Genomic DNA, 23,548 nt, shown 5'->3' with positions numbered 1-23,548 from the left:
TTTGATATTACTAACTACTTTTTTTTATTTTCATGTATTTAAATAAAAATATTATGCGGTAAAATATATTATTAATATTTTAAAAAATAAAAATTTATAAGCGAATAAATAATTAGAAATATATTAATTATTTTAACTTTAAAAACATATTTTTTTTTTCTTAAAATCTATTAGAATTAATTGTTTGTTTTTTCTATTATCAAATTTGCTATCATTTTTCTGTTATAGCCAACTACATGTAATTTTCTAGTTTAGCCTTTTACTTTGTATATAAATAGCATACATTCAAATATCAATATACATAAATTAAGAGAATTTTTCTTCTCTAAATTCATTATTTATTTCATTTTCTAATATGATATAAGAACTATAAGTTCCTACTATTTTCGCTACACCTCATTAAGCTACTATAGCCAGAGGTGGTGGTGGCTCCTCATCACATAATCAATTTCAGCCGTTGGCGGCATCTTCAACCCAAAATTCACAGACTACCCAAACCTCACAAAACACTCATTTAGATGAAACCCATAACAAATTTTTTCTTCATAGCTCAGATCATCCTGAGCTTACGTTGGTATCTCACACACTGAATGGGAACAAGTCGCACGGGATGCGCGTCGCTTTGAACGCCAAAAATAAATTTGGCTTCGTGGATGGATCTATTGCTCAACTAGCTAAGACAGATCCTATGGCAGGGGCATGGTTCCACTGCAACAACATGGTTCTCTCCTGGCTTTTCAATGTTGTGGCAAAAGATATAGCAGACAGTCTCCTCCACCTTGATAGCGCGCGGGCAATGTGGGTCGACCTCCGTGACCGGTTTCAACAAAGCAACGCCCCTCGCATTTTTCAGCTAAAACAAATGATGAATAGCTCAATGTAAAGGGCCATCAATGTTAATAGCTACTATACGAGAATGAAAACATTGTGGGACGAACTTAAAACTTACCAGCGAGCTCCGGTATGCGGTTGTGGAGGAATGAAAGCCTGGAATGATTATATGGAGAAGGAATTCGTCATGCTCTTCTTAATGGGACTCAACAATTCTTACACATCCATACAGAGCCAAATCCTCATGATGGAAACACCTCCTTTCATCTCGAAAGTCTTCAGTCTCATGATCCAGGAGGAGAGACATCGGGTTGTCAAAAACACCGTTGGAACAAAGGCATTCAGCGGTGCAATAGAATCTACCAATGTTGCCCTAGCACAGAGAAAAAGAAGAAGGCCCATGTGTACCCATTGTGGGCTTCTGGGCCGTGTAGTGGACCGATGTTATAAACTACATGGGTACCCGCCTGACTATTGGTCCAAATCTAAAGGCACATCCGACCCATATGCTACCACTAAAGCTTAACAGCGTGGATCTTCACAAACTAGGTGTTCACTAAAATCCGTTGGGTTATAATCTTCTTCTTCTTCGCATGTCTCCTCCACTGTTGCTCCCACTGGTTTCACCGGCGTGCCGTCTGCCACCTCCAACTCCGCCGCCTCTATTATGGCTCTCACCACAGATTAAATGCAGGACATTATTGCCCATTTAAGCACGCGTCTCCATGCTACGCCTTATGCCTCCATTCCTCCGGATTTTGCCTCCGGCTCTGACTCGATTGCATCGTCTGTTTCCACCATCTCAGGTATACTTACCTCTCCCTTCTGTTTATCTCTATTTACACACTTACCCAACACCCACATATGGATTCTTGACACTGGAGCCACCCACCACACTTGCTACCACCACTATTTATTCACAAAACTTAAGCATGTTGAACATTTTCCTGTTAATTTGCCTAACGGTAGCTTAGTGACAGTCAATCAAGTAGGAAATATTATTTTGACAGCTTCTCTTACATTGGTTGATGTGCTATTTATTCCCGTATTTACTTTTAATCTCATAAGCGTTAGCATGCTCACTTCTACTCATAATTGCACAGTTAATCTCTCACTTGATTCGTGTGTCATTCAGGACCTTACTCAGGGCTTGTTGATTGGGAGAAGTAAACTAGTTAGGAATCTTTATCATTTCCTTACAAATAAATTTGTTTGTAATTCCGTTGTTTCCGAGTATGTTGATTCTAAATGTAGCCTATGGCACTTTAAATTTACTCATCCGGTTTTTGTAAAGCTTCAATATTTAAATAAAGATTTACATATTCCGGTTGTTCAGATAAATGCTCCTTTTCATTGCCCTATTTGTCCTCTTGTTAAACAAAGAAAATTATCTTTCATATCACATAATAATTTATCTCCGAACGCATTTGATTTAATTCACATTGACATATGGGGCCCTTTTGCTGTCAACACTATTGAGGGATACAAGTATTTCCTCACTATTATTGATGATTGTATTAGAACCACTTGGGTTTACCTCCTTCGCCAAAAATTTGATGTTACCGCTATTTTTCCTGATTTTTATACATTTATCTTAACTCAATACAAAAGACCTATAAAGTTAGTGAGGTCTGACAATATGCACGAGTTAAGGTTTCACTAATTTTTTAAGTCTAAAAGCATTCTTCCTTATCATTCTTGAGTTGAAACTCCACAACAAAATTCTATTGTGGAACGTAACCACCAACACATTTTGAATGTTGCACGTGCTCTTATTTTTCAATCCAATATTCCACTTGTTTATGAGGGTGATTGTATCTTAACTGCTGTTTATATCATTAATCGCTTCTCTTTTCCTTTACTTTCTAATAAAACTCCTTTCGAGCTTTTAAACAAGTGGAAACCCTCTTATAATCATTTGCGCTCTTTTGGATGTTTATGTTATAGTTCCACACTTACATACCAGCGACACAAATTTTCACCTCAAACACGTGTTTGTGTCTTCCTTAAATACCCATTTGGATACAAAGGCTATAAACTTATTGATATCAAAAGTAATCAGATCCACATTTCCTGTCATGTAGTTTTCCATGAGACCACTTTTCATTTTTCCCATCATCGGCCAGATAATATTTCATCTGATGTTTTTCATGATCGTGTCATACCTCTTCCATAAGATACTGATCACTCTCCTCATATTTCTTCTCCAGCCATCTCATCTCATTCCTCTACCACTTATCGTCCTTAGCGTTAGAGTAAACCTCCTTCCTACTTGTCTGACTATCATTACTACCACACCTCTTGCACACACCATCATATTTTTACTTTTCTTATATATGACAAGCTTACACCACAATATCACTCCTATATATGCTCCATTTATTCACACATTAAACCCCATAGTTTTTTTCGAGGCAATCTGGATGCCAGTTTGGCAAGATGTCATGCACACAGAGTTGCGTGCTTTTGACAATAATCATACTTGGACAGTTATATCTTTACCACCAAAAAAGAAACTTGTTGATTGTAAGTGGGTTTATAAAATCAAGTATCAAGCTGATGGACAGATTGAAAGACATAAGGCACGACTAGTTGCAAAAAGGTATACTCAACAGTTCGAAATTGATTTCCTTGACACTTTCTACCCGGTTGCAAAACTAGTCACTATTAGGACCTTATTATCTCTGGCTGCTATCTTCCATTGGAGTCTCACACAGTTAGATGTTACTAATACTTTCCTTCATGGGGATCTGCATGAAGAAGTATACATGACTCTTCCTCCAGGTTATTCTCCTCGAGAGGGGGAGACATTTCCACCGATGTTGTTTGTCGATTACACAATTCTATTTATGGATTGAAGCAAGCTTTGCGATAATGGTTATATAAATTTTTCACAGCCTTGACTCAATAAGGTTTTTTTTCAGTCACAATATGACCACTCACTGTTTGTCAAAAATTATGGAGATATCTTCATTGCTCTATTGGTTTATGTCGATGATATAGTAATTGTAAGTAATAATGATAATGCTGTCAAAGATCTCACATACAACTTGAATCAGAAATTTAAAATGAAAGAGTTTGGACCACTCAAATATTTCATTGGGCTTGAAGTTGCCAGAAACAATGATGGAATAACTCTATGTCAAAGAAAATATGCTTTTGATATGCTCTCTGAGGCTGGGTACTTATATTGCAAGTCGTCCTCTATTCCTATGGAACCCAATCTCAAGATTTACAAGGAAGGTAGAGAACTGTTTGGTGATGTCACCAGTTATAGATGGTTAATTGGGAAGCTATTGTATTTAACTATAACTCGGTCGAACATTTGTTACTCTGTTAATCGTCTGAGTCAATTCTTAACTGCTCCCCGGATAAGGCACCTTCAAGCTGCTCTAAAGATTTTACAGTATATTAAAGGAATACCAGGATAAGGGATTTATTTCCCTGCAGATTCTCATATTCAAGTAAAATCCTTCTCTGATGCCGACTGGGGCACCTGTCCTGACACCCAGAGATCTCTGACAGGATATTGTATTTTTGGCAGATCATCATTCATATTATGAAAATCCAATAAGCAACAAACTGTGTCTCGATCTTCTGCAGAAGCTAAATATCGCTATATAGAAAATACAACATGTGATATAGTATGGATCTTGAATTTAATGAAAGATTTGAATGTCACGCACATAAGGCCAACATTATTATATTGTGACAATCAGGCTGCTCTTCATATAGCTGTCAATCCGGTTTATCATGAAATAACAAAATACATTAAGTTGGATAGTCATTTTGTTCGAGAAAATATCCAAGCTGGAACACTCAAAACCATGCATATCTCTTCCAACAACCAACTCGCGAATTTGATGACTAAAGCTCTTCCTTGTACACAGTTCTATACACTTTTAAGCAATATGGGTACAATCAATATGTACTCTCCATCTTAAGGGGGAGTATTAGAATTAATTGTTTGTTTTTTCTGTTATCAATTTTGTTATCATTTTTCTGTTATAACCAACTATATGTAAATTTCTTAGTTTAGTCATTTAGTTTGTATATAAATAGCATACATTCAAATATCAATATACATAAATCAAAGAATTTTTCTTTTCTAAATTCATTGTTTATTTCTTTTTTTAATAAAATAACGTATAAAGGGTTCACTAAATTTCTTTTTATACCATAAATAATTTTATTATTTATCAAATTAAAATTTTAATATAATTAATAATTACACACTCCGTACGTATAATTATTTCATATAAATTATTATAACATCCTCCCGCTAAATGTGCATGAAATAGAGAGAGAGAGAGTCATAGAAAGATGAATATGAGGAGAGTGGCGCTGACATGGTGGGCCACGTGGCAGTGTATGAAAATCATGATGGTGTGAAATTCATGGATAAACCAAAATCAATTACCGGTCTTGGTGCGTGGCCTGCGCTTATGTAGGGCCCACCAGATGATTATATCAAAATCTATAGAAACAAAACTCTGATAATCATGTCCACGTCACGTAGTAAAAAAATTTTTAAAAAAAAGGGCAAAAAGAAACTGATTTAAAAAAAATGAAAAATAAAAAATAGAACTATCGGCTGGAGCCCGGGAAAAACAAGCCGAGCCGGCAAGGGGGTAATGCGGGTAAGCTCCAACCAAGTACCTGATTGGAGAACAGCTAGATGGGGTCCACAACGTGGTTATAACCAGGCTGGCAATATTCCACGTTTCGGCTAATGGTTGGATATCAGCTATGACATCATCAGAACGCGCAAAAACGGTCACGTTCTGAGTGGAGCCCACGGCCGCGAAAGTATGTAAATTGGACGTACCAGAAAGTGACGGTCTATAGTTGGGCAATAGATGGCGTTACATGCTTTTCTGGCCTTCTAGTTGTCTTAAAAATGAAAGATAACTATTTTATTAATTAAAGAAGACTTCCTCAATTCAGACATTTTGTAAGGCAACTCAATATATAGCAATTAATTATTTCGTGGAAATTTAGCTCCGATTTTTTTCTAATACAATAATAATATATTACATTGTATTAAAAAAAATTATTATTTAAAATAATTAACAATATCTATTATAAATAAGAGTATTAATATAATTTGTAGGCTGTAATTTTGTTAATATCTATATTAATAAATTACAAAAAATTTATAATATACGTTAATAGTTCTTTCTACTTTATACAAGCTCTTGTGATGAAAATCAAATGAAAAATATTATTGTATAAAAAATTATAGTAATATGAAATTTTTGTTGCAAAATAAAAAAAAATTATGTCTTTTTCGTAATTGGGAGCCCAAACATGATATGTACTGCATAACATAAAAATAATATTTATTTTATTTTTATTTTTTCCGACACGTGAATATTAATAACAATTGAAGCTTATATCGTATTGAATAGATGATATATGCTTCGTGTTGAATTTGATTATTAATTATCATGTATTGAATTTGATTACTAATTATCATCTATCCATTCTTCATGCCACTTTGATTAAGTTTAGATAATTTAACTTAAATATATGCTTTTTGGAATATGCTAGCTGGATCAGAAGACTTACCAATTAATTCTTGTCCTTATATTATATACTCGACATACTAACTTATTTTCATATTATAGCAAACATAATTATATATTAAATAACCATATGACATAGATTTATTTGTATTATTCTGAATTAGATTCTAATAAATGTGTTTAAATGTATTAAATTTAATAGATTATACGTGTTTGTATTTTTTTAAACTTTGAGTATATTTATTTAGTGGAAAAAATATCTCCGCTTGTTGTAAATTCTTAATGTATTGAATAAATAATACAATGTTTATATTTTTTTTTACGAAAACTTGATGTAATACTCAAATTATATTTTTTGTATTATTTTTATTTTTATTTTTTGTATTTGAATTTTTTAGATTTTAATTTAATTTAATTTAACGAAAATAAAAATAATAATAATGATAAAATTGGGTAAAATTATTATTTGGATTTAATTTGGGAAAAAGAAATGATAAAAATTTAGATTCTGGGGGTGTTTTTGAAAAAAAAAATCGGAAACCGGGAGACAAAACACAATTTGAAAAAGTTGTGCCACGTCAGCAGCCATGTCAGCGATCCGGTCAGCAGCCCCGACCAACCAGGACACGCCGCGTGGCAAGGAAACGCTTACACGGGACGGGCCACGTGGGCGATCCGCGTACGCGCGATCGGACGTCTCAGATCCATTCCCCCGCGCACGGACAACCTAGATCAAAAGTGCACACGGACGGTCCAGATTTCACGCATACGGACAGCTCAGATTCAATCAAGCACGGACGGCCCAGATCGCATCGAGATGGACGGTCCATATTTAATCTCAATTAAATCGCGATCAGAAGGTTCATATTTAATCTTGATAGACAGTTGAGATTAAAAGGCAAGGGTATAAATAACCCCACCCACACCTGACCACAAAACCCTAGCCCCCAGTGCCTTGCCGGAGAAGAAGAACCAAACGCCGGAGGAGCCGGCCGCCGCCACTCGCTGCCGCACCGGAGAATTTTTCGACCGCCAATCGAGATAAATTTTCTCCTTCTGGCTCGTTTTTCGATGCTGAATCCGCCTATGGCCAAACTAGAGCCAAACCACCGGCCAATCGGTCGGAAAATCACGCCGAAGTCCGGCGGTGCCGCCACGGCTTCCCTCTGTTTTTGCCTCCGATGAGGTCCTTCCCGGTCTCCGTTCGATGCAATTTTTATACCACCGTGATCACCGTTCTTTTATCTACATGTTAACCGAAGCAAAACATCAAAACGCAACTCACGCCGGAGAAGCCGCCGCACCCGAGAGCACCGTCGCCGGTAAGTCTCAATTTTTCGTGATTTTTTGGCCCACCGAGGGCCCTAAGGTTGTTTTATCGTAGGGACCAAAGCAAGTTTGACCGAATTCGGCCGAAAACGGCCAACTCGAGGCGGATCGCCGTCGCCGGAGCACGGCGGAGCCACCGTGCCAGAATTCTGATATTGGCCGAAAGGGGCCCTAGGTCTGATTTGGAATTTTTTGGGGCACGTGCAGGTACCGGTAGTGCGTTTCAGTTTTTTGAAAAAAAATTCAGAAAAATTAGGGATAGCTTGTAGGCGCATTGTAGAGCCGATTTCAGACCCCGAAATAAGTAAGGATCTCTCACCCTATCTCCTATCACGGTATTAAAGCTTCCTAAATAATTAAACGGTATTTTGTGACTTTATAGATGTATAATTGATTGAGGTTGCCAATGGAAGCCAAGTATGATACATTGTTGGTCAGTTGTTGTTTGATCTATTTTTCAGTATTAAATGCAGTATGATATTTGATGTAATTATTTTATGGTCTCGTATGCATGAATCATGATTTTTTTTATTATGGTTTGTATTATGGTGAACCCGATACTGTGTTGTCTTATTTGGTGTCAATTACTGGTTTACATATCGTGTGTGATTGAATGATTGAAACCAAGAAAAATGGCAAAAAGGTTATGTGAATTGATAAGTGGATAATGTGGACAGCCTGACTAAATATCCTGGGAGATGGTGGACGGACCGGGTCCGTAGGGAACCCTACCGGGAATGTGGTCTCTCATACCGAACGGGGTATGGATACCTTATGTGTTTTGGTGTCCATACCGGACGAGGTATGAGGACGGCCCGTTTCACTCTCATACCGAACGGGGTATTGAGGTTTATGGTTTTGGCGCCCATACCGGACGAAGTATGGAGATGGCCCTGCAATCAGGTTATTAATGTTCATGGTTCACGTGTAGCGGGGACCCCCTATGGATCCCCATATATACTAGTAGGCTGGTAAAAGAGGAAATTTATTATCTGATTATTGAAGTGCAAAAGTATGACATGTGTTCTGTTACAAAGTGTATATGATTTTATGATGATTATCATGTTTTTGTTTTCATAGGTTATTTTCATGAATCTCACCGAGGTAAGTGGACAGTAAAGGTTTTTATGTTAATAAATGAGTTTGTTATAAATTATGCTACATTTGTCGTTTTTGTTTTATACCGACCTTTACTTCTGTGGCAGTGAGATAGTGTGATGTCTTTACTGGGCTAGTGTACCTCATTCCTTACTTAACCATTTCAGATCAGGAAGACGTGGTTCCCGAGCCCGTTCCGCAGGAAGACGGCGAGTTAGACGCCTAAGGACTTTATAGCTTTATTTATAGTTTTTATTTCGAGTATTACTTTTAATTAGCTTATTCCTTCATATGTTGAATACGTTTTTGGTTATTGTGTAAAGGATGTTAATCAAAAATTTTATGACGCTTCCGCATTTAAGATTTTTAATACATATATCTTCATTTAAATTCCGGGGCCGTTACACTTGATTTGTAGCATAATATTTTTTTTACTTAAAGAAACTCTATTATATTATTAGTACTTCATTTATAAATATAACTATTGCCGGCACATTTGCCAAATTACTATTTAAGGGATTATACATGTCAATTATATTTTTCTCAATTGGGGCCTTTGATTTTCAAAATAATATTCTTCATTCAACAATAAAATAATAATATAATAGTATATGTAACAAATTAGGTAAAGCTCTAGTTGCATTCAACTAAAACTTAATGAAAATTATAATAATTTTGAGGTAAATTTAAAGTTCAATACAGTTGGAATAAATCAGTAATGATTTTTTTTTTTCATGAATTTTATAGTTACAGTATGAATTACTTTAAACGGATTGAAAAAGACTTTGTCTATATATACATAAACTAAAATGATGGTACCTTAATTGCTTAAAAAAAACGAGAAAGAATTAATTTCTCAAAGAAACCTGAACTATTATTGTAATGGCATGAAAACTTAAATAAAGTAAATTTGTAATTTAAATGCGGAAGCGAATAATAATGTTAAGGTTTATATTTTTTACACAGTAAATTAGAATGCTCAATAGGGTTACGGGAATGTCCCAACTACAATGACTCGTAAAAAAAAGCAAATAAATGATTTTAAAAAAATAGATAAATGTCATATGGGTTAACTTCTACTAGTTCTTGAAGGAGTTCATGAGATAAACTACTAACAACATTTTTATTGATCGGAATATAGATTTTGATAATTTTGATTTAAAATAGTTAATAAAATGGTGAGTTATACTAATTCAGTAAGAATATCACGCTAATAACTGATGCAGAAGACAAAAGTTGATAAAAATTACAAAATAATTAATGGAACCCTTAATATTCAAATAAATCAAACAATAATAAATAAAAGAATAAAAAAATTAAAACATAATTTTATTTTTCATGTTATGAAGTAAAAAATTAAAATAAATATTTAAATTATTTATAAATATTAAATAAGCATTCTCAAAAAAATACTTAAAAATTGAGTTGATATATAAGTGAATAAGGGCCATTCATATGGTTGTCTGTTCCCTTTGTCCTATAATCATATTTGCCACATTAATAATATTTGGTCAAAAAGGAAAGCAACTCAGTATGTATATACAAAGCGTACCAGAAAAATTAAATAATGATTATATTTCATGGTCTGCGATATAATTAATAATAATGGTCAAATTGCAATTAATATTACATATTATTAATTAATATCAATTGTCTCGAAATTTAAGTTGGTAAATTATGTTTAATTAATTAGCATTAAACATAATTAATCGTTTATTAAGGAAAATTAAAACAACTTTTAGACAATAATTATGTTTGGGGGTGAGATTTTCATTATCATAATTACACTATGCTTTTAATCGCATCTACCTAATCAAGGGTATTTAGAACAAATCAAATCAAATCAAAATTTCGAAGAATTACAAATGTCGAGTCATAGTTTTCTGTTGCCATTTTCTTACTCCACCCAAAAATATTATTATTATTATATATATATATGTATATATTTCATATAATCTTATGTCAAATTATAATATATAGTTTAATTATCGATAGATAAACAGAATTAAAGTACATTTGTCAATTAAAAAAAAACAAAAGTTATTTAATATTCTCGATAAATAGATAATAACTTTTATTTATGCCACCGTCATTTGAATGATATATGAACGGGTCTACTTTCACCATTAAAATTTTGATGCCCGCAGAGCAAGACATTCATAAAGACTAGTAAATTCTAAATAAATTAAAATTAAGGAAACTGTGAATTCGGTTGGTACGAAGTTATTACATTCATCGGGTCCCACAAAAGTGGGGGCCATTAACCACTTACAGCCTGTAGTGTGGCTGTACATACACGTGTGTGTATATATTTATATATATGTATATATCATGGGCCTCAAACATGAGATATTTTTATTTATATTTTCATTTTCTTTCATTATTTGACTTGTCAAAAAAAAATTAAAATATTATTTTATTTTCTGTCATCTTCTTTTTTTTTTACTAATTATTTGAAAGTGAAAATTTAAACATAATATATCGTATACGAAAATCATACCATCTTAAAATTATTTAGAAAAAATTATTATTATTTTTTTTTTTGTAGAATATGATTATATATATACGTATTAAATAATCAACAATTGCATAATTAAATTAATAATAAACAGCTGGAATTTAACCCTTTAGCTTGACTGAGTTTGTCATGCCAAATAACATGATACGTATTGTGTTCCACTTTCTGTTTGTAAATCCTCCATTAGACCAAATTATTTAACTACTTAAAAAAATATATATAATACGTTGTGCTCATTTTGTTCTAATCAAAATGTAACAAAAGATTATAATTTATTCTTAAAAATGTGTAATATTATGTTTTAAAGAAATAAAATTAAATGTCGTGTTTTAAAAATTGTTACATAACTGATCATTCTTATCATCCCTTATTAAAATGTCAAAATTATAAACTTATATAAATAATGACACATGATATATTAATTAATATATTAATAAAATTATAGTGATTAAGTTAAACGATGTCTCAGTAAATTTGTTATATTTTTTAAAAAATAAGTATTTCGTAAACTAATAATATTATTAGCTAACTAATAAATTTATAATTAATGGCATTTAGAGGTGTAGATGTGATTTGTTTGCCTATATTTACTATTATTAGCCTGATTATCACTGGATATTTGTAATTTTAATTTTTTATATTATTAATTATAAAATAAATAATTTAATCAGATCGATGATTTAATTTATTAATATATTAATAAAATTATTGTAACACCCAACTATTTTTTTTAATTTTATTCTTATTATTTTTATTTTTATTTTTTGTATTTGAATTTTTTAGATTTTAATTTAATTTAATGAAAATAAAAATAATAATAATGATAAAATTGGGTAAAAATATTATTTGGATTTAATTGAAATTGATTTTGGGAAAAATGAGTGAAAATTTGGATTCTGGGGGTGTTTTTGAAAAGAAAATCAGAAACCGGAGGTCAAAACATAATTTTAAAAGTTGTGCCACGTCAGCAGCCCTGGCCAACTAGGACACGCCGCGTGGCAAGGAAACGCTGACACGGGACGGGCTACGTGGGCGATCCGCATGCGCGCGATCGGACGACCCAGATCCGTTCCCGCACGCACGGACGGCCCAGATTCACGCGTACGGACGGTGCAGATTCAATCAGGCACGGACAGCCCATATTGCATCGCGATGGACGGCCCAGATTTAATCCCAATTAAATCGTGATCGGACGGTTCAGATTTAATCTTGATGGACGGTTGAGATTAAAAGGCAAATGGTATAAATAACCCCACCCACACTTGACCACAAAACCCTAGCCGCCAGTGCCTCGTCGGAGAAGAAGAACCAGACGCCAGAGGAGTCGGCCGCTGCCACCCGCCGTCGCACCGGAGAGGTTTTCGACCGCCAATCGAGGTAAATTTTCTCCAATTGGCTCGTTTTTTGATGCTGAGTCCGCCTATGCCCAAACCGGAGCCAAACCATTGGCCAAACGCTCAGAAAATCTAGCCGAAGTTCGGCGGCGCCGCCGCGACTCCCATATGTTTTTGCCTCCGATGAGGCCCTTCCCGGCCTTCGTTCGATGCAAGTTTTATATTACTATGATCACCATTCTTTTCTCTACAGGTTGATCGGAGTCAAACATCAAAACGCGACTCACGCTGGAGGAGCTGCCGCACCCGAGAGCACCGCCGCCGGTAAGTCTCGGTTTTTCGTGATTTTTTGGCCCCCCGAGGGCCCTAGGGTTATTTTATCGCAGGAACCGATGCAAGTTTGGCCAAATTTGGCCGAAAATGGCCAACCCGAGGCGGATCGCCGCAGGCGGCGGCACCGTCGGAGCATGGCGGAGCCGCCGTGCTGGAATTCCGATATTGATCGAAAGGGGCCCTAGGTCTGATTTGAGATTTTTTGGGACACGTACAGGTACCGGTAGTGCATTTCAGTTTTCCAAAAAAAATTCAGAGAAATTAGGGACAGTCTGTAGACGCACTGTAGAGTCGATTTCAGACCCCGAAACAGGTTAGGACCCCTCACCTTATTTCCTATAACGGTATTAAAACTAAATAAATAATTAAACTGTACTTTGTGACTTTATAGATGTATAATTGATTAAGGTTGCCAATGGAGCCCGAGTCTAATACAGTGTTGGTCTGTTATTGTTTGATTTAATTTTCAGTATTAAATGCAGCATGATGTTTGATGTAATTATGTTATGGTCTCGTATGCATGAATCATGGTTTCTTTTATTATGATTTGTATTATGGTGAACCCGATACTGTGTTGTCTTGTTTGGTGTCAATTACTGGTTTACATGTTGTGTATGATTGGATGATTGAAATTAAGGAAAAAGGCAAGATGGATAATGTGGACAGCCTGACTAGATATCTTGGGAGATGGTGGACGGACCGGGTCCGTAGGGAACCCTACCGGGAACGTGGTCTCTCATACTTGATGGAGTATGGAGATCTTATGTGTTTTGGCGCCCATACCGGACAGGTTATGGGGACGGCCCGTTTCACCCTCATACCGAACGGGGTATTGAGGTTCATGGTTTTGGCGCCCATACAGGGGGTACGGGGGCGGCCCTGGAATCAGGTTATTAATGTTAATGGTTCACGGGTAGCGGGGACCCCCTATGGATCCCCATGGATACTAGTAGGCTGGCAAAAGAGGAAAATATGTTGAATAATGATTGAAATGCAAAGACGTGGTAAGTGTTATGTTATAAAGTCTATATGATTTCATGATGATGATAATGTTATTGCTTTCATATGTTGTTTTCATGGATCTCGGTAGTTAAGTGGACAGTAAAGGTTTTTATGTTAATAAACGAGTTTGTTATAAATTATGCTCCATTTGTCATTTTTGTTTTCTACCCACCTTTACTTCCGTGGCGGTGAGATAGTGTGATGTCTTTACTGGACTGGTGTAACTCATTCCTTATTTAACCATTTCAGATCAGAAATACTTTGTTCCTGAACTCATTCCGCAGGAAGACGGCGAATGGGACACCTAAAAACTTCATAGTTATATTTATAGTTCTTATTTCGAGTATTTCTTTTAGTTAGTTTGTTCCTTCATGTTTTGAGTACGTTTTGGTTATTGTGTAAGGGATGTTAATCAAAATTTTTATTACGCTTTTGTATTTGAGATTTTTAATACATATATTTTATTTAAATTTTCGAGGCCGTTACAATTATAGTAATTAAGTTCGATTAAATATTAATAAATTTATTAGATATATATTTTTTAATTTGAATATGATTATCCTTGTTAAAACCATATATTGGATATTAATACACCTCTCATCTATACAAGTCCAATTTGATTGGGCCTAGTGCGGCCCAGACCAGTCAAATATTTGCCTGTGACAGAACAATAAAAATGTTGTTATAAAATATTAAAATATAAAAATACATTTAATACAATTTATTAAAATACTGTAAAAAATTCATAGTTATTTCAAAAGCTTCTCTTATTTTTACTTTTTAATAGAAAATATTTAAAATATTATGCTATATTTTAATATTTTAGAAGTAGGTTAAAAATTAAATAAAATAATTGATAAAGATAAAAATATGTTTGATATTATTATTTTAATAAAATTAAAAAATAAATAAAAAATATAAAAAGAATTAAATTATAAAAATATTAAAAATTAAATTATAATAAAAAAATTATTATCAGCCAAATTATAACAGAGATAAATTGTAGATTTAATAATTTAAAACATGAATTTAAAAACAAATTCTCCAAAAAATTTTGTTCTGTTTCAAACATCTTTTGCAGGGAAAAAAAATAGATGACATTCATTTTGTATGTATATGTATAGATAGATATATGATATTTGATAAGCCCTCCTATTTCTTAAATGATAATGTATCCTGCAAGGCGCGCAAAATTACAAGAGACGTCTGCGATCATGCAGACAGGATTTCAATTTTCATGGAGCTGCCACGAGTCATTGTTGATGCATGGAGATACCAGGTGTCACAACCACCTGCAACCGCTCGAGCTTTGCCAGTTTTCCCGGTCAGTCTAATCCCTCTCTTGGCTCTTCCTTTTCTATCTGCATTTTGTTTGTCTAGACGAGAACTTGCTGAAATTAGGAAAAAAACTATTCGTCTTCAACGTTTGGATTGAAGACCTGAAAGTCAAAAAGATAACAAAAAGGAAGGAGAAGAAGAAGAAAAAGTGTTGGGAAAATGGATGTGCTGATTGACATGATAGCGAATGAGCACAAACAGGTTGTGCCCATAACAGTTTTTGTGGCTGTTCTCACCTTTTGCTTGCTTATTGGTCATTTGCTTGAGGAAAATAGATGGGTCAATGAATCTATCACCGCTATTCTCATTGTATGTATCTTCTTTTCTCTCTCATATATATATATATACACACACATATACATATATGTTTATATTTATGCCTTTTTTGTTCTGGGTATTGCTTCAATCTTTCAATTCCTGCTTTAAGATGTAGAAACACCAGTATAGAGATGTAATGTGCAAAATATCATTTGGAGGATTCTGCTAGTTTCTTGCTCCTTCACATATGAATTGGTTTTGTATTTGAGTTTTTTGCTTTTGATTTATATAAACACATTTATGTTTATATTTGTGCCTTTTTTGTTCTGGGTATTGCTTCAATCTTTAAATTCATTCTTTAAGATGTAGAAACAACCATATACAGATGTAATGTGCAAAGTATCATTTGGAGGATTCTGCTAATTTCTTGCTCTTTCACATATGAATTGGTTTTGTATTTGGGTTTTTCTGCTTGTTGATTTATATCTGGGTGTTGCTTCAATCTTTCAATTCCTGCTTTAAGATGTAGAAACAACAATATACAGATGTAATGTGCTCAATATCATTTGGAGGATTCTGGTTTCATATTTGGGTTTTTATGCTTGATGATTTGTTATTGTTGATGGGTTATGTCTGTTTTTCTTCATAGAAAATAATTAATATAGTATTGATATTTTCTGTTCCTGATAAGGGATGTATATCTGGAGCGGTTATCTTGTTGATAAGCAAAGGGAAAAGTTCTCACATCTTAACCTTCAATGAAGAACTGTTCTTCATATACCTCCTTCCACCAATAATATTCAATGCCGGGTGAGTTCAGTATCGTCTCACACCTCTTGTTCTTGATCTGGTTTCAATTGAATTTACCAGATTCACTTGCTTCAGGTTTCAGGTCAAGAAGAAGCAGTTCTTTCACAACTGTTTAACCATTATGTTATTCGGAGTAATCGGTGTTTTCATTTCAACTTTCCTAATTACAGCTGGTAATATATTTGTATCAACTGAACCCAGTTGAATCATGAGTTTTGCTTATAATTAATAATTATCTTCTAATCAGCTAGAATTTACTATTGACCTAGGCAGTTGGTGGCTGTTTCCTAAAATAGGCTTCTTCGGTCTGACTGCAAAAGACTATCTGGGTGAGATGTTCATTTATTTATACATATGTATTTATCTAAAATAGTTCTTGTTGTTTGGACATGATTCTGTGGTGTTGTGAATTCAGCTATAGGAACAATTTTTTCATCAACTGATACAGTGTGTACATTACAGGTGGGTAGGCTTGCAATTTGTGTTGCTACTGATCACTTACAGTAGCCTATCACCACCTTCTGATTTCATAGAGAAATAGTTTTATAAGAGTAGTGTTTATCCTTTCTGTAGGTCCTCCATCAAGATGAAACTCCTTTATTATACAGCTTAGTCTTTGGTGAAGGAGTCGTTAATGATGCAACCTCAGTTGTTCTTTTCAACGCTGTTCAAAAGATTGATATGGGACAGTTAAATGGCCAGAGGTCTCTTCATGTTGTTGGAGATTTTCTCTACCTTTTCTCCACAAGCACGGCTCTTGGGTTCTTCGTGAGTTTCTGTTTTTGGCAAATTGAATTAATCTGTTACTGCTTTTAACAAAAAATTAGGAGGACAATGAGAAGTTCCATGGGGCAAAAAGCATTATCATCCCATGACTCTGTTCCTTCCGAGAATTTCTTGGTTGATGACTTGTCTAAATCCTAATTTTTTTCCCTTGCAGTTTGGACTATTGACAGCAATCATCCTGAAAACCTTGTATTTTGGAAGGTAAAGCTCTTGTTTAATATATTTCAAAACAAGATTACACCTTGTTGTAAACATTCTTATATATTGAAGCCTGGATTAATTTTTTTCAGACACTCAAGTGTGCGAGAACTTTCGATAATGGTTCTAATGGCATATCTGTCATACATGTTAGCTGAGGTAACATCTGCTTGGAGTTGTTGCAGAATGTTTTATTATGTTTATGTTCCTAATCCAACAGATAATTGAATTTTCCAATTTTGTTAATATACATCTTACATGTATGTCATTAATTTCACCTTGCAGCTATTGGAATTAAGCGGGATTCTCACTGTTTTCTTCTGTGGGATTCTAATGTCGCATTATGCATGGCATAATGTGACTGAAAGTTCAAGAATCACAACCAGGAAAGTTTTTGGGATATGGGACTTAGCACTCTTACTTCACTACTCAATTAGATATCATATAAGCAACCATTTTAGTTGATGAACGTGCAATTTTCTTCTGCAGGCATATATTTGCAATGATGTCCTTTGTTGCAGAGACTTTGATATTTATGTATGTGGGAATGGATGCCATTGACATTGAGAAGTGGAAAATGAGTAAAATGAGGTACTTATTCTGTCTACATTTCAGCTTAACCCTTGATATGGAGAAGTGGAAAATGAGTAAAATGATGTTGTCTCTAAGAATAAGTCATGCAGATTTACTTTTGGTTGTAGTTTGGGGACCTCTGTAAGCATCTGCAGCACCATAATTGTCCTAACATTGCTAGGGCGAGCAGCATTTGTTTTTCCGCTGTCTGCCTTATCCAATTACATGAATAGACATTCGGAGAGGACATCACTGCTTACGTTCAAGCACCAGGTCGGGGTTTTTATACGTATGGTTAACCTTCTATCCTAAAAAAGAGATTCTATGTGATTCAATTTTGGACTTGTTTGTTATCTCAGGTAATAATTTGGTGGGCAGGGCTTATGAGAGGGGCCGTCTCTATTGCTTTGGCTTTTAAACAGGTGTGTCTTATTCATTGAGAAAAAAATACAGATGACAAACGCAATCAATATATATATATATCTTCGTAGTTAATTACTTCATCCCTGGAAATGTTCATGTTTATTCATTTGGCATTGCTTGGTACCGTTGAAGTTCACACATTCTGGTGTCACATGGAGTTCAACAAATGCTGCGGTTCTCACGAACACCATAATTGTTGTCCTATTCACTACACTGGTATGTGGTTTCAGCGTGCATCCCAAATGATTTTAATCATATGACATTACATGAAAACTTGTATAACGGATTTTGATTACCAGGTATTTGGTTACTACACTGGTATGTAGTTTCAGCATGCATCCCAAATGATTTTAATTTAACACGACGTTACATGAAAACTTGTATAACGGATTTTGATTACCAGGTATTTGGTTTTCTAACGAAGCCTCTTATAAGTTGTTTGGTTCCTCTCCATGGAACAAGTGGCAACGCTCACCAGGAGCCAAAATCTCCCAAGTTGGACATCATTTTTCCTCTTCTCTCCGGAGAGGGACAATCGGACGCTGATGTTCTTACTGCAAAGAATAGCTTGACTATGCTAATGGAAAGACCGGTATACACCATACATTTCTACTGGAGGAAGTTTGATGATACATATATGAGGCCTATATTTGGTGGTCCGCACACCAACAGCTTGGAATGTTAGGTAAACAACTCTTATCTATGAGTTACTCGCGGAAGGTTAAAAGAAAATTAGTATTGTCGATTATCTATGCTTGAGATGAACATAGTGGCTTATTGGCCCATTTGTTATGTGCTTAGGAGTAGGATGCAGAAAAGATATTTTAAAATGTAAGATCAGCTTAACAAATTTAACTAATACAACTTAATATATATGGATATATGTATATGGAAAACATCTTCAGATGGAAGAGTGAGGGAGGAGGACAAGGAGGATCGATGGCGTTGAAAGAAATCTCGTAATGGTTGTAGCGTTCTCCGTTGAAGCTGGTGGCAACATAATGAAATGCTTAGGCACTTCAAATGTTTATGATGCTCGAGTTTTTCTGAAACTGAGGGAAGGTAGAATTACAATGTTAATGGTTTCTGGGATTTTATCCAGTTCTGAAGATATTCGTGTTGTGGGATGAGAAGGAACTTGTCTGTCTGTGCAATGGAAACTATTGAGTGAAGAAAATTATGTATGTATAGATTCAGTTGATACAGGGTAGAATATAATTAGTAGATAGAAGTGCCGATTGCTTTGTGCACCAAATTAAATAGTTAAAAAAATAATGTTGTGAAGACACTGCTTCTATCCTCATTGTTATTTGTAAGGAAATAATTTTAGTCTTTAGCTTAAATGTTAGAACATAAATAGTTAATTGGGTTATTTTTAATCAGTTTGAATTTTATAAATAATCGAGTCAATTAATTATTTAAAAACTTAAATGTTAAAGTATATTTACATATTGTATGAAAAATGAATATTTGAGGATGAATTGTATTAGAATATAATTAATAAATTTAATCAACATACTTTCTCAGTATTAACTTTTGCTATAATTAGTTACATTTTATTATTTAACAATGAAGAAAATAGACCTTAATGGCGGCCAAGCCGTGTGCCATGTTAACACCAAATGCAGGAAACCAAGACTTACACCCACAAAGACATTTCAGGTCAGACTGCCTCATAACATTGCAGCATTGTGTCCTTGGTGATGGCGGAGAAAACCCGGACATGGAAGGTTTGCAAACGGCCAATTTATTTACGTTCATGTTACATAAGTTATAAATGCAAAGACTAGTTATTAGTGTTTGTCATGTTAATACCAAAAAGACATTTCAGGTCAGAATGTCTCATAACATTGCAGCATTGTGTTCTTGGTGGTGGCGGAGAAAACCCGGACATGAAAGGTTTGCAAACGGCCAATTTACTTACGTTCATGTTACATAAGTTATAAATGCAAAGACTAGTTATTAGTGTTTGTCATGTTAACACCAAAAAAACATTTCAAGTCAGACTGCCCATAACATTGAAGCATTGTGTCCTTGGTGGTGGCGGAGAAAACCCGGACATGGAAGGTTTGCAAACGGCCAATTTACTTACGTTCATGTTACATAAGTTATAAATGCAAACACTAGTTATTAGTATTTGTCATGTTAATACTAAATGAAGGAAACGGAAACTTATAACCGCAAAGATTCGTTAGGTTGGTCTCTTGCGTGACATGGCAACATATTTTGCTTCGTAGTTGTGGAGGGCTGCCAATCACTGCCCTTCGGCAAAAGATCAACTTGTTTAAGTTTGTGTTACACAAGTTCCTTGCATTCGTTGAACTCACCATGTCTACGGCTAGCAACATCACACGAGCATCACCAAACAAATACTGCTAGTTCTCGCCATATTTGTGCTAGCTCGAACAAAACACAATAATTTTTAATAAGAAATTCGTAATAAATAAATGTGACTATAAGAAGAATGTGTACATTTGAAACTAAAGAAAGAGTCCGAACATTTGATGAAATAAATACCTTAGATCCGTTAATTGTTAAAACAGAAGCCAACATCGTTCATTTGAAGTAAGATGTTCCAAAATAAGTATATTGAGATAGTACTTTTAGATAGAAGTCAATTGTAATTTTTTATTATTTTTACGTAATTCACAAAAAAAAATTTAATAATAAATAAAATGAACTTGTTCATATGTAAGTTTTTAATTTATAAATTAATAAATATCAATCTTAAATTCAGCTTGTTTAATTAAGCCATACATTTTTTGAAGTTAGGAATTATGATCTAGTTTGATGTTGATGGAATTCTAATTATAATTTGATCACTAGTATTTAACATTGTGTTGAAATGCCAATATCATACTTATTTTGGGTTGCTTGGAGATTGTGTTTTACTTATATATATATATATATATATGTATGAGCAAATATATGTTATATATCAAGAAACATATCTTTGTCAATGGTCTTTTTGATGTATATAAACCACTTGTTTTCTTAGAAATGTAGAAATATCTTGCAAGAAATTTTGAGATGGTTAAAAAAAAAAAAAAAAGACCTTGGCAGTAAAGATCTAAAGATCTTTTCCATATTTTTTAAATAAAAATTAGATTAGATATTAATTTATTGCGATTAAGATAAATCAACTGCTAATCGAAATAGGTTGAAATAGAATCTAACTTGTTTATCATAACTTCGTTAAATACATTATTTGATTAAGTATTATACAAAGTACCGAACCCTACACGACAGTTTGAATTCATAAACTGTAAATAAAGTGCTAACATCTTAACTATTAGATTAAGGTATTAATTTTGTGTTCCTTTTCTGAATGTTGTTTGGATAAAGGGTTCCATTATATTCTCATTGGTTGTGCTTTGTTAGATACATATGTAGAAATATCTTGCATGAAATTTATATATACATACAAAACTGCCTTATATTTATCTTTCTTTTTTAGTTCTTGGGATAGAAGTGTTCCAGTCTTATTGATTAATTCTCGTATAAATTTTATTGAAGCCCCTCCAACACAAGTACAATATGGAAATTGCTCATATATGTGGCGTGTGTGTGTGTGTGTGTGTATATATATGCGCTTATGATCTTCATATTGCAGCTGATTATCCCCACCTGTTATTTCTTTGTTTTAAAAGCAGGGATGGAGAAAGTTGGCAGGAAATATCATATTATGAATTCAAATATTATGAGATTCATTAATACATAAAGCTGAAAATTTAATGAACAGTTTTAATTATATAAGAAGCTGATATCAAAAGCTTCCGAACATGGAAGACCAGAAGAAGAAGAAGAACAAGAAGATGCCTTCAAATGATGTTGCCCTGTTTTCTCTTCAAGCTGCAAAGCAACAAGATGAAAATTAATACTTTTAGGTAGTTGGTCTTGATCTATAAACAATGTTTTAAAAATCTCAAATTAAATTTTACTTGTGGGTTAATTTCCAGTTACTTAATATATAGATTTTAGTATAGTGTATATACCTATAAAATTATTAAAGTTCTAGTTTATTGAATCTAATTATAATACAACAGAAAATAAGTTAAACAAAAAACCGTAATTCGATTAGAGTTCCTTAACTAGTCACGTATTACCTTTGCACTGTGGTGGTGTCTTGATGCCACATTTAGCGGGCAATGCAAAGGCGTTTGTCGGGTTAATCCCGAAGGCCGGGAGAACAGACTTGTAGCTACAAAGACATGGCAGGTCAGCTTTCCTCACAACTCTGCAGCATTGTCTGGTTGGCGGTGGTGGTGACTCCCCGGTGACCGCAGCCCGACAAAGATCCAGCTTGTTTGGGTCTATGCTGCACAAGCCAGTGGCTCCCCTGGCTGCACCCATCAGTGCCATGACCAGCACCAGTGCCGTGACCACCCACCAAACCAAAACCTTGCTGCTTGTGATCCCGGCCATGCTTGCTCTGTCCTTTATCTGCTATTATAAGTATATGAATGTTGAGAATTTATAGGCAGAGCTTGAAAAGCGAGAATATTCTCTCTCTCATGGATTTAGGTAAAGGCCATGTGAATACATGTCTGTAGGAGAGTCACGGGAGGTAAATTGAAGAAGAATGTTTACAAGAGAAATTAATAAAAATTAATGGTGGGTTCAGATTATAAGAATCTGGTTTTGATTTTGGTAACCACAAGTAGATTAAGTTAATATTAATTAATAATTGTGGATCAACTGTTCGTTGTCTTTACTTTGAAATTCATGGGTCACGGGGGTTCTTAAGAAATTTTCAAGCTTCATATGAATTGACTTTATTTTGATGGGTAGAAAGTTCAACTTTTCACGTCTTTTTCTTTATCCTAATTTAATCATTTAGTAAGAAAATTGAAGTTAGAGATATAATTTAATTAATTACATATATTTTCTGTATTGAAATTCAAGAATATAATAAAAAGAAAATAGGTTTAAAACAAGGGTGGTGGCTGAAGTGGAATGATCTTAAGGCCAAGCACTTGTGGAGCAGAGGGCTTATGTAGTCTTGGCTGGTGGGAACTGAAGCAGATGAAGGAGAAGACCAGGAAGGGACGATTGCAGAGGAAGAGAGAGTCCGGGAAGAAGAAGAACAAAAATTTCTAACAATATTAATTTTTTATTTTTAAGAAATTAAGAGAAATTGAGAGAATGTTATATAAGTTTACAACACGTATTAATATAAAATACCAATT

The 23,548-nt window shown here is 34.2% G+C and overlaps 2 protein-coding genes across 8 annotated transcripts; one reads left to right on the top strand and one right to left on the bottom strand.

The window, feature by feature from the left end:
* The first annotated feature begins 15,038 nt into the window (after positions 1–15,038).
* Positions 15,039–19,723, top strand: NHX3 (Na+/H+ (sodium hydrogen) exchanger 3). 7 transcript variants are annotated; one of them, XM_088218666.1, is made up of 16 exons: positions 15,044–15,297; positions 15,411–15,620; positions 16,261–16,379; positions 16,455–16,552; positions 16,649–16,708; positions 16,795–16,841; positions 16,953–17,147; positions 17,320–17,366; positions 17,456–17,522; positions 17,649–17,750; positions 17,854–17,954; positions 18,047–18,209; positions 18,296–18,358; positions 18,492–18,575; positions 18,763–19,044; positions 19,265–19,723. In XM_088218666.1, exons 2-15 carry the CDS (start codon positions 15,471–15,473, stop codon positions 19,042–19,044), a joined length of 1,578 nt encoding a protein of 525 aa, XP_088074792.1. In that variant the 5' UTR covers positions 15,044–15,297; positions 15,411–15,470; the 3' UTR covers positions 19,265–19,723. The 7 variants fall into 7 exon arrangements, with proteins under 7 accessions (XP_088074794.1, XP_088074792.1, XP_088074791.1 ...); XM_088218665.1 differs by having other exon boundaries at positions 15,375–15,620; XM_088218668.1 differs by lacking the exon at positions 19,265–19,723 and adding an exon at positions 18,659–18,677 and having other exon boundaries at positions 15,039–15,620; positions 18,763–19,038.
* A 2,301-nt stretch (positions 19,724–22,024) lies between these two features.
* On the bottom strand, positions 22,025–22,835 carry LOC110820820 (putative lipid-transfer protein DIR1). Its single transcript, XM_022050417.2, has 2 exons — positions 22,466–22,835; positions 22,025–22,211 (listed from the first exon to the last, which is right to left on the bottom strand). The coding sequence occupies exons 1-2, from the start codon at positions 22,782–22,784 to the stop codon at positions 22,207–22,209; spliced, it is 324 nt and encodes a 107-aa protein (XP_021906109.1). The 5' UTR covers positions 22,785–22,835; the 3' UTR covers positions 22,025–22,206.
* Between the last annotated feature and the right edge of the window lie 713 nt (positions 22,836–23,548).

Source organism: Carica papaya, chromosome 4 (assembly GCF_054855325.1).
Source record: "Carica papaya isolate Zhongbai chromosome 4, ASM5485532v1, whole genome shotgun sequence".
Taxonomy (NCBI): domain Eukaryota; kingdom Viridiplantae; phylum Streptophyta; class Magnoliopsida; order Brassicales; family Caricaceae; genus Carica; species Carica papaya.
Note: the sequence above shows the minus strand (reverse complement) of the source record. Positions and strands in the feature narration are given on the sequence as shown.

Excerpts from the sequence above, each read along its gene's own strand:
- NHX3 (XM_088218666.1), top strand. The coding sequence starts at position 15,471 with ATGGATGTGCTGATTGACATGATAGCGAATGAGCACAAACAGGTTGTG. Across the intron at positions 17,148-17,319 it reads GCACGGCTCTTGGGTTCTTC|TTTGGACTATTGACAGCAAT; the intron begins GTGAGTTTCTGT and ends TTTCCCTTGCAG. Across the intron at positions 18,359-18,491 it reads TTGCTTTGGCTTTTAAACAG|TTCACACATTCTGGTGTCAC; the intron begins GTGTGTCTTATT and ends GTACCGTTGAAG.
- LOC110820820 (XM_022050417.2), bottom strand. The coding sequence starts at position 22,784 with ATGGCCGGGATCACAAGCAGCAAGGTTTTGGTTTGGTGGGTGGTCACG.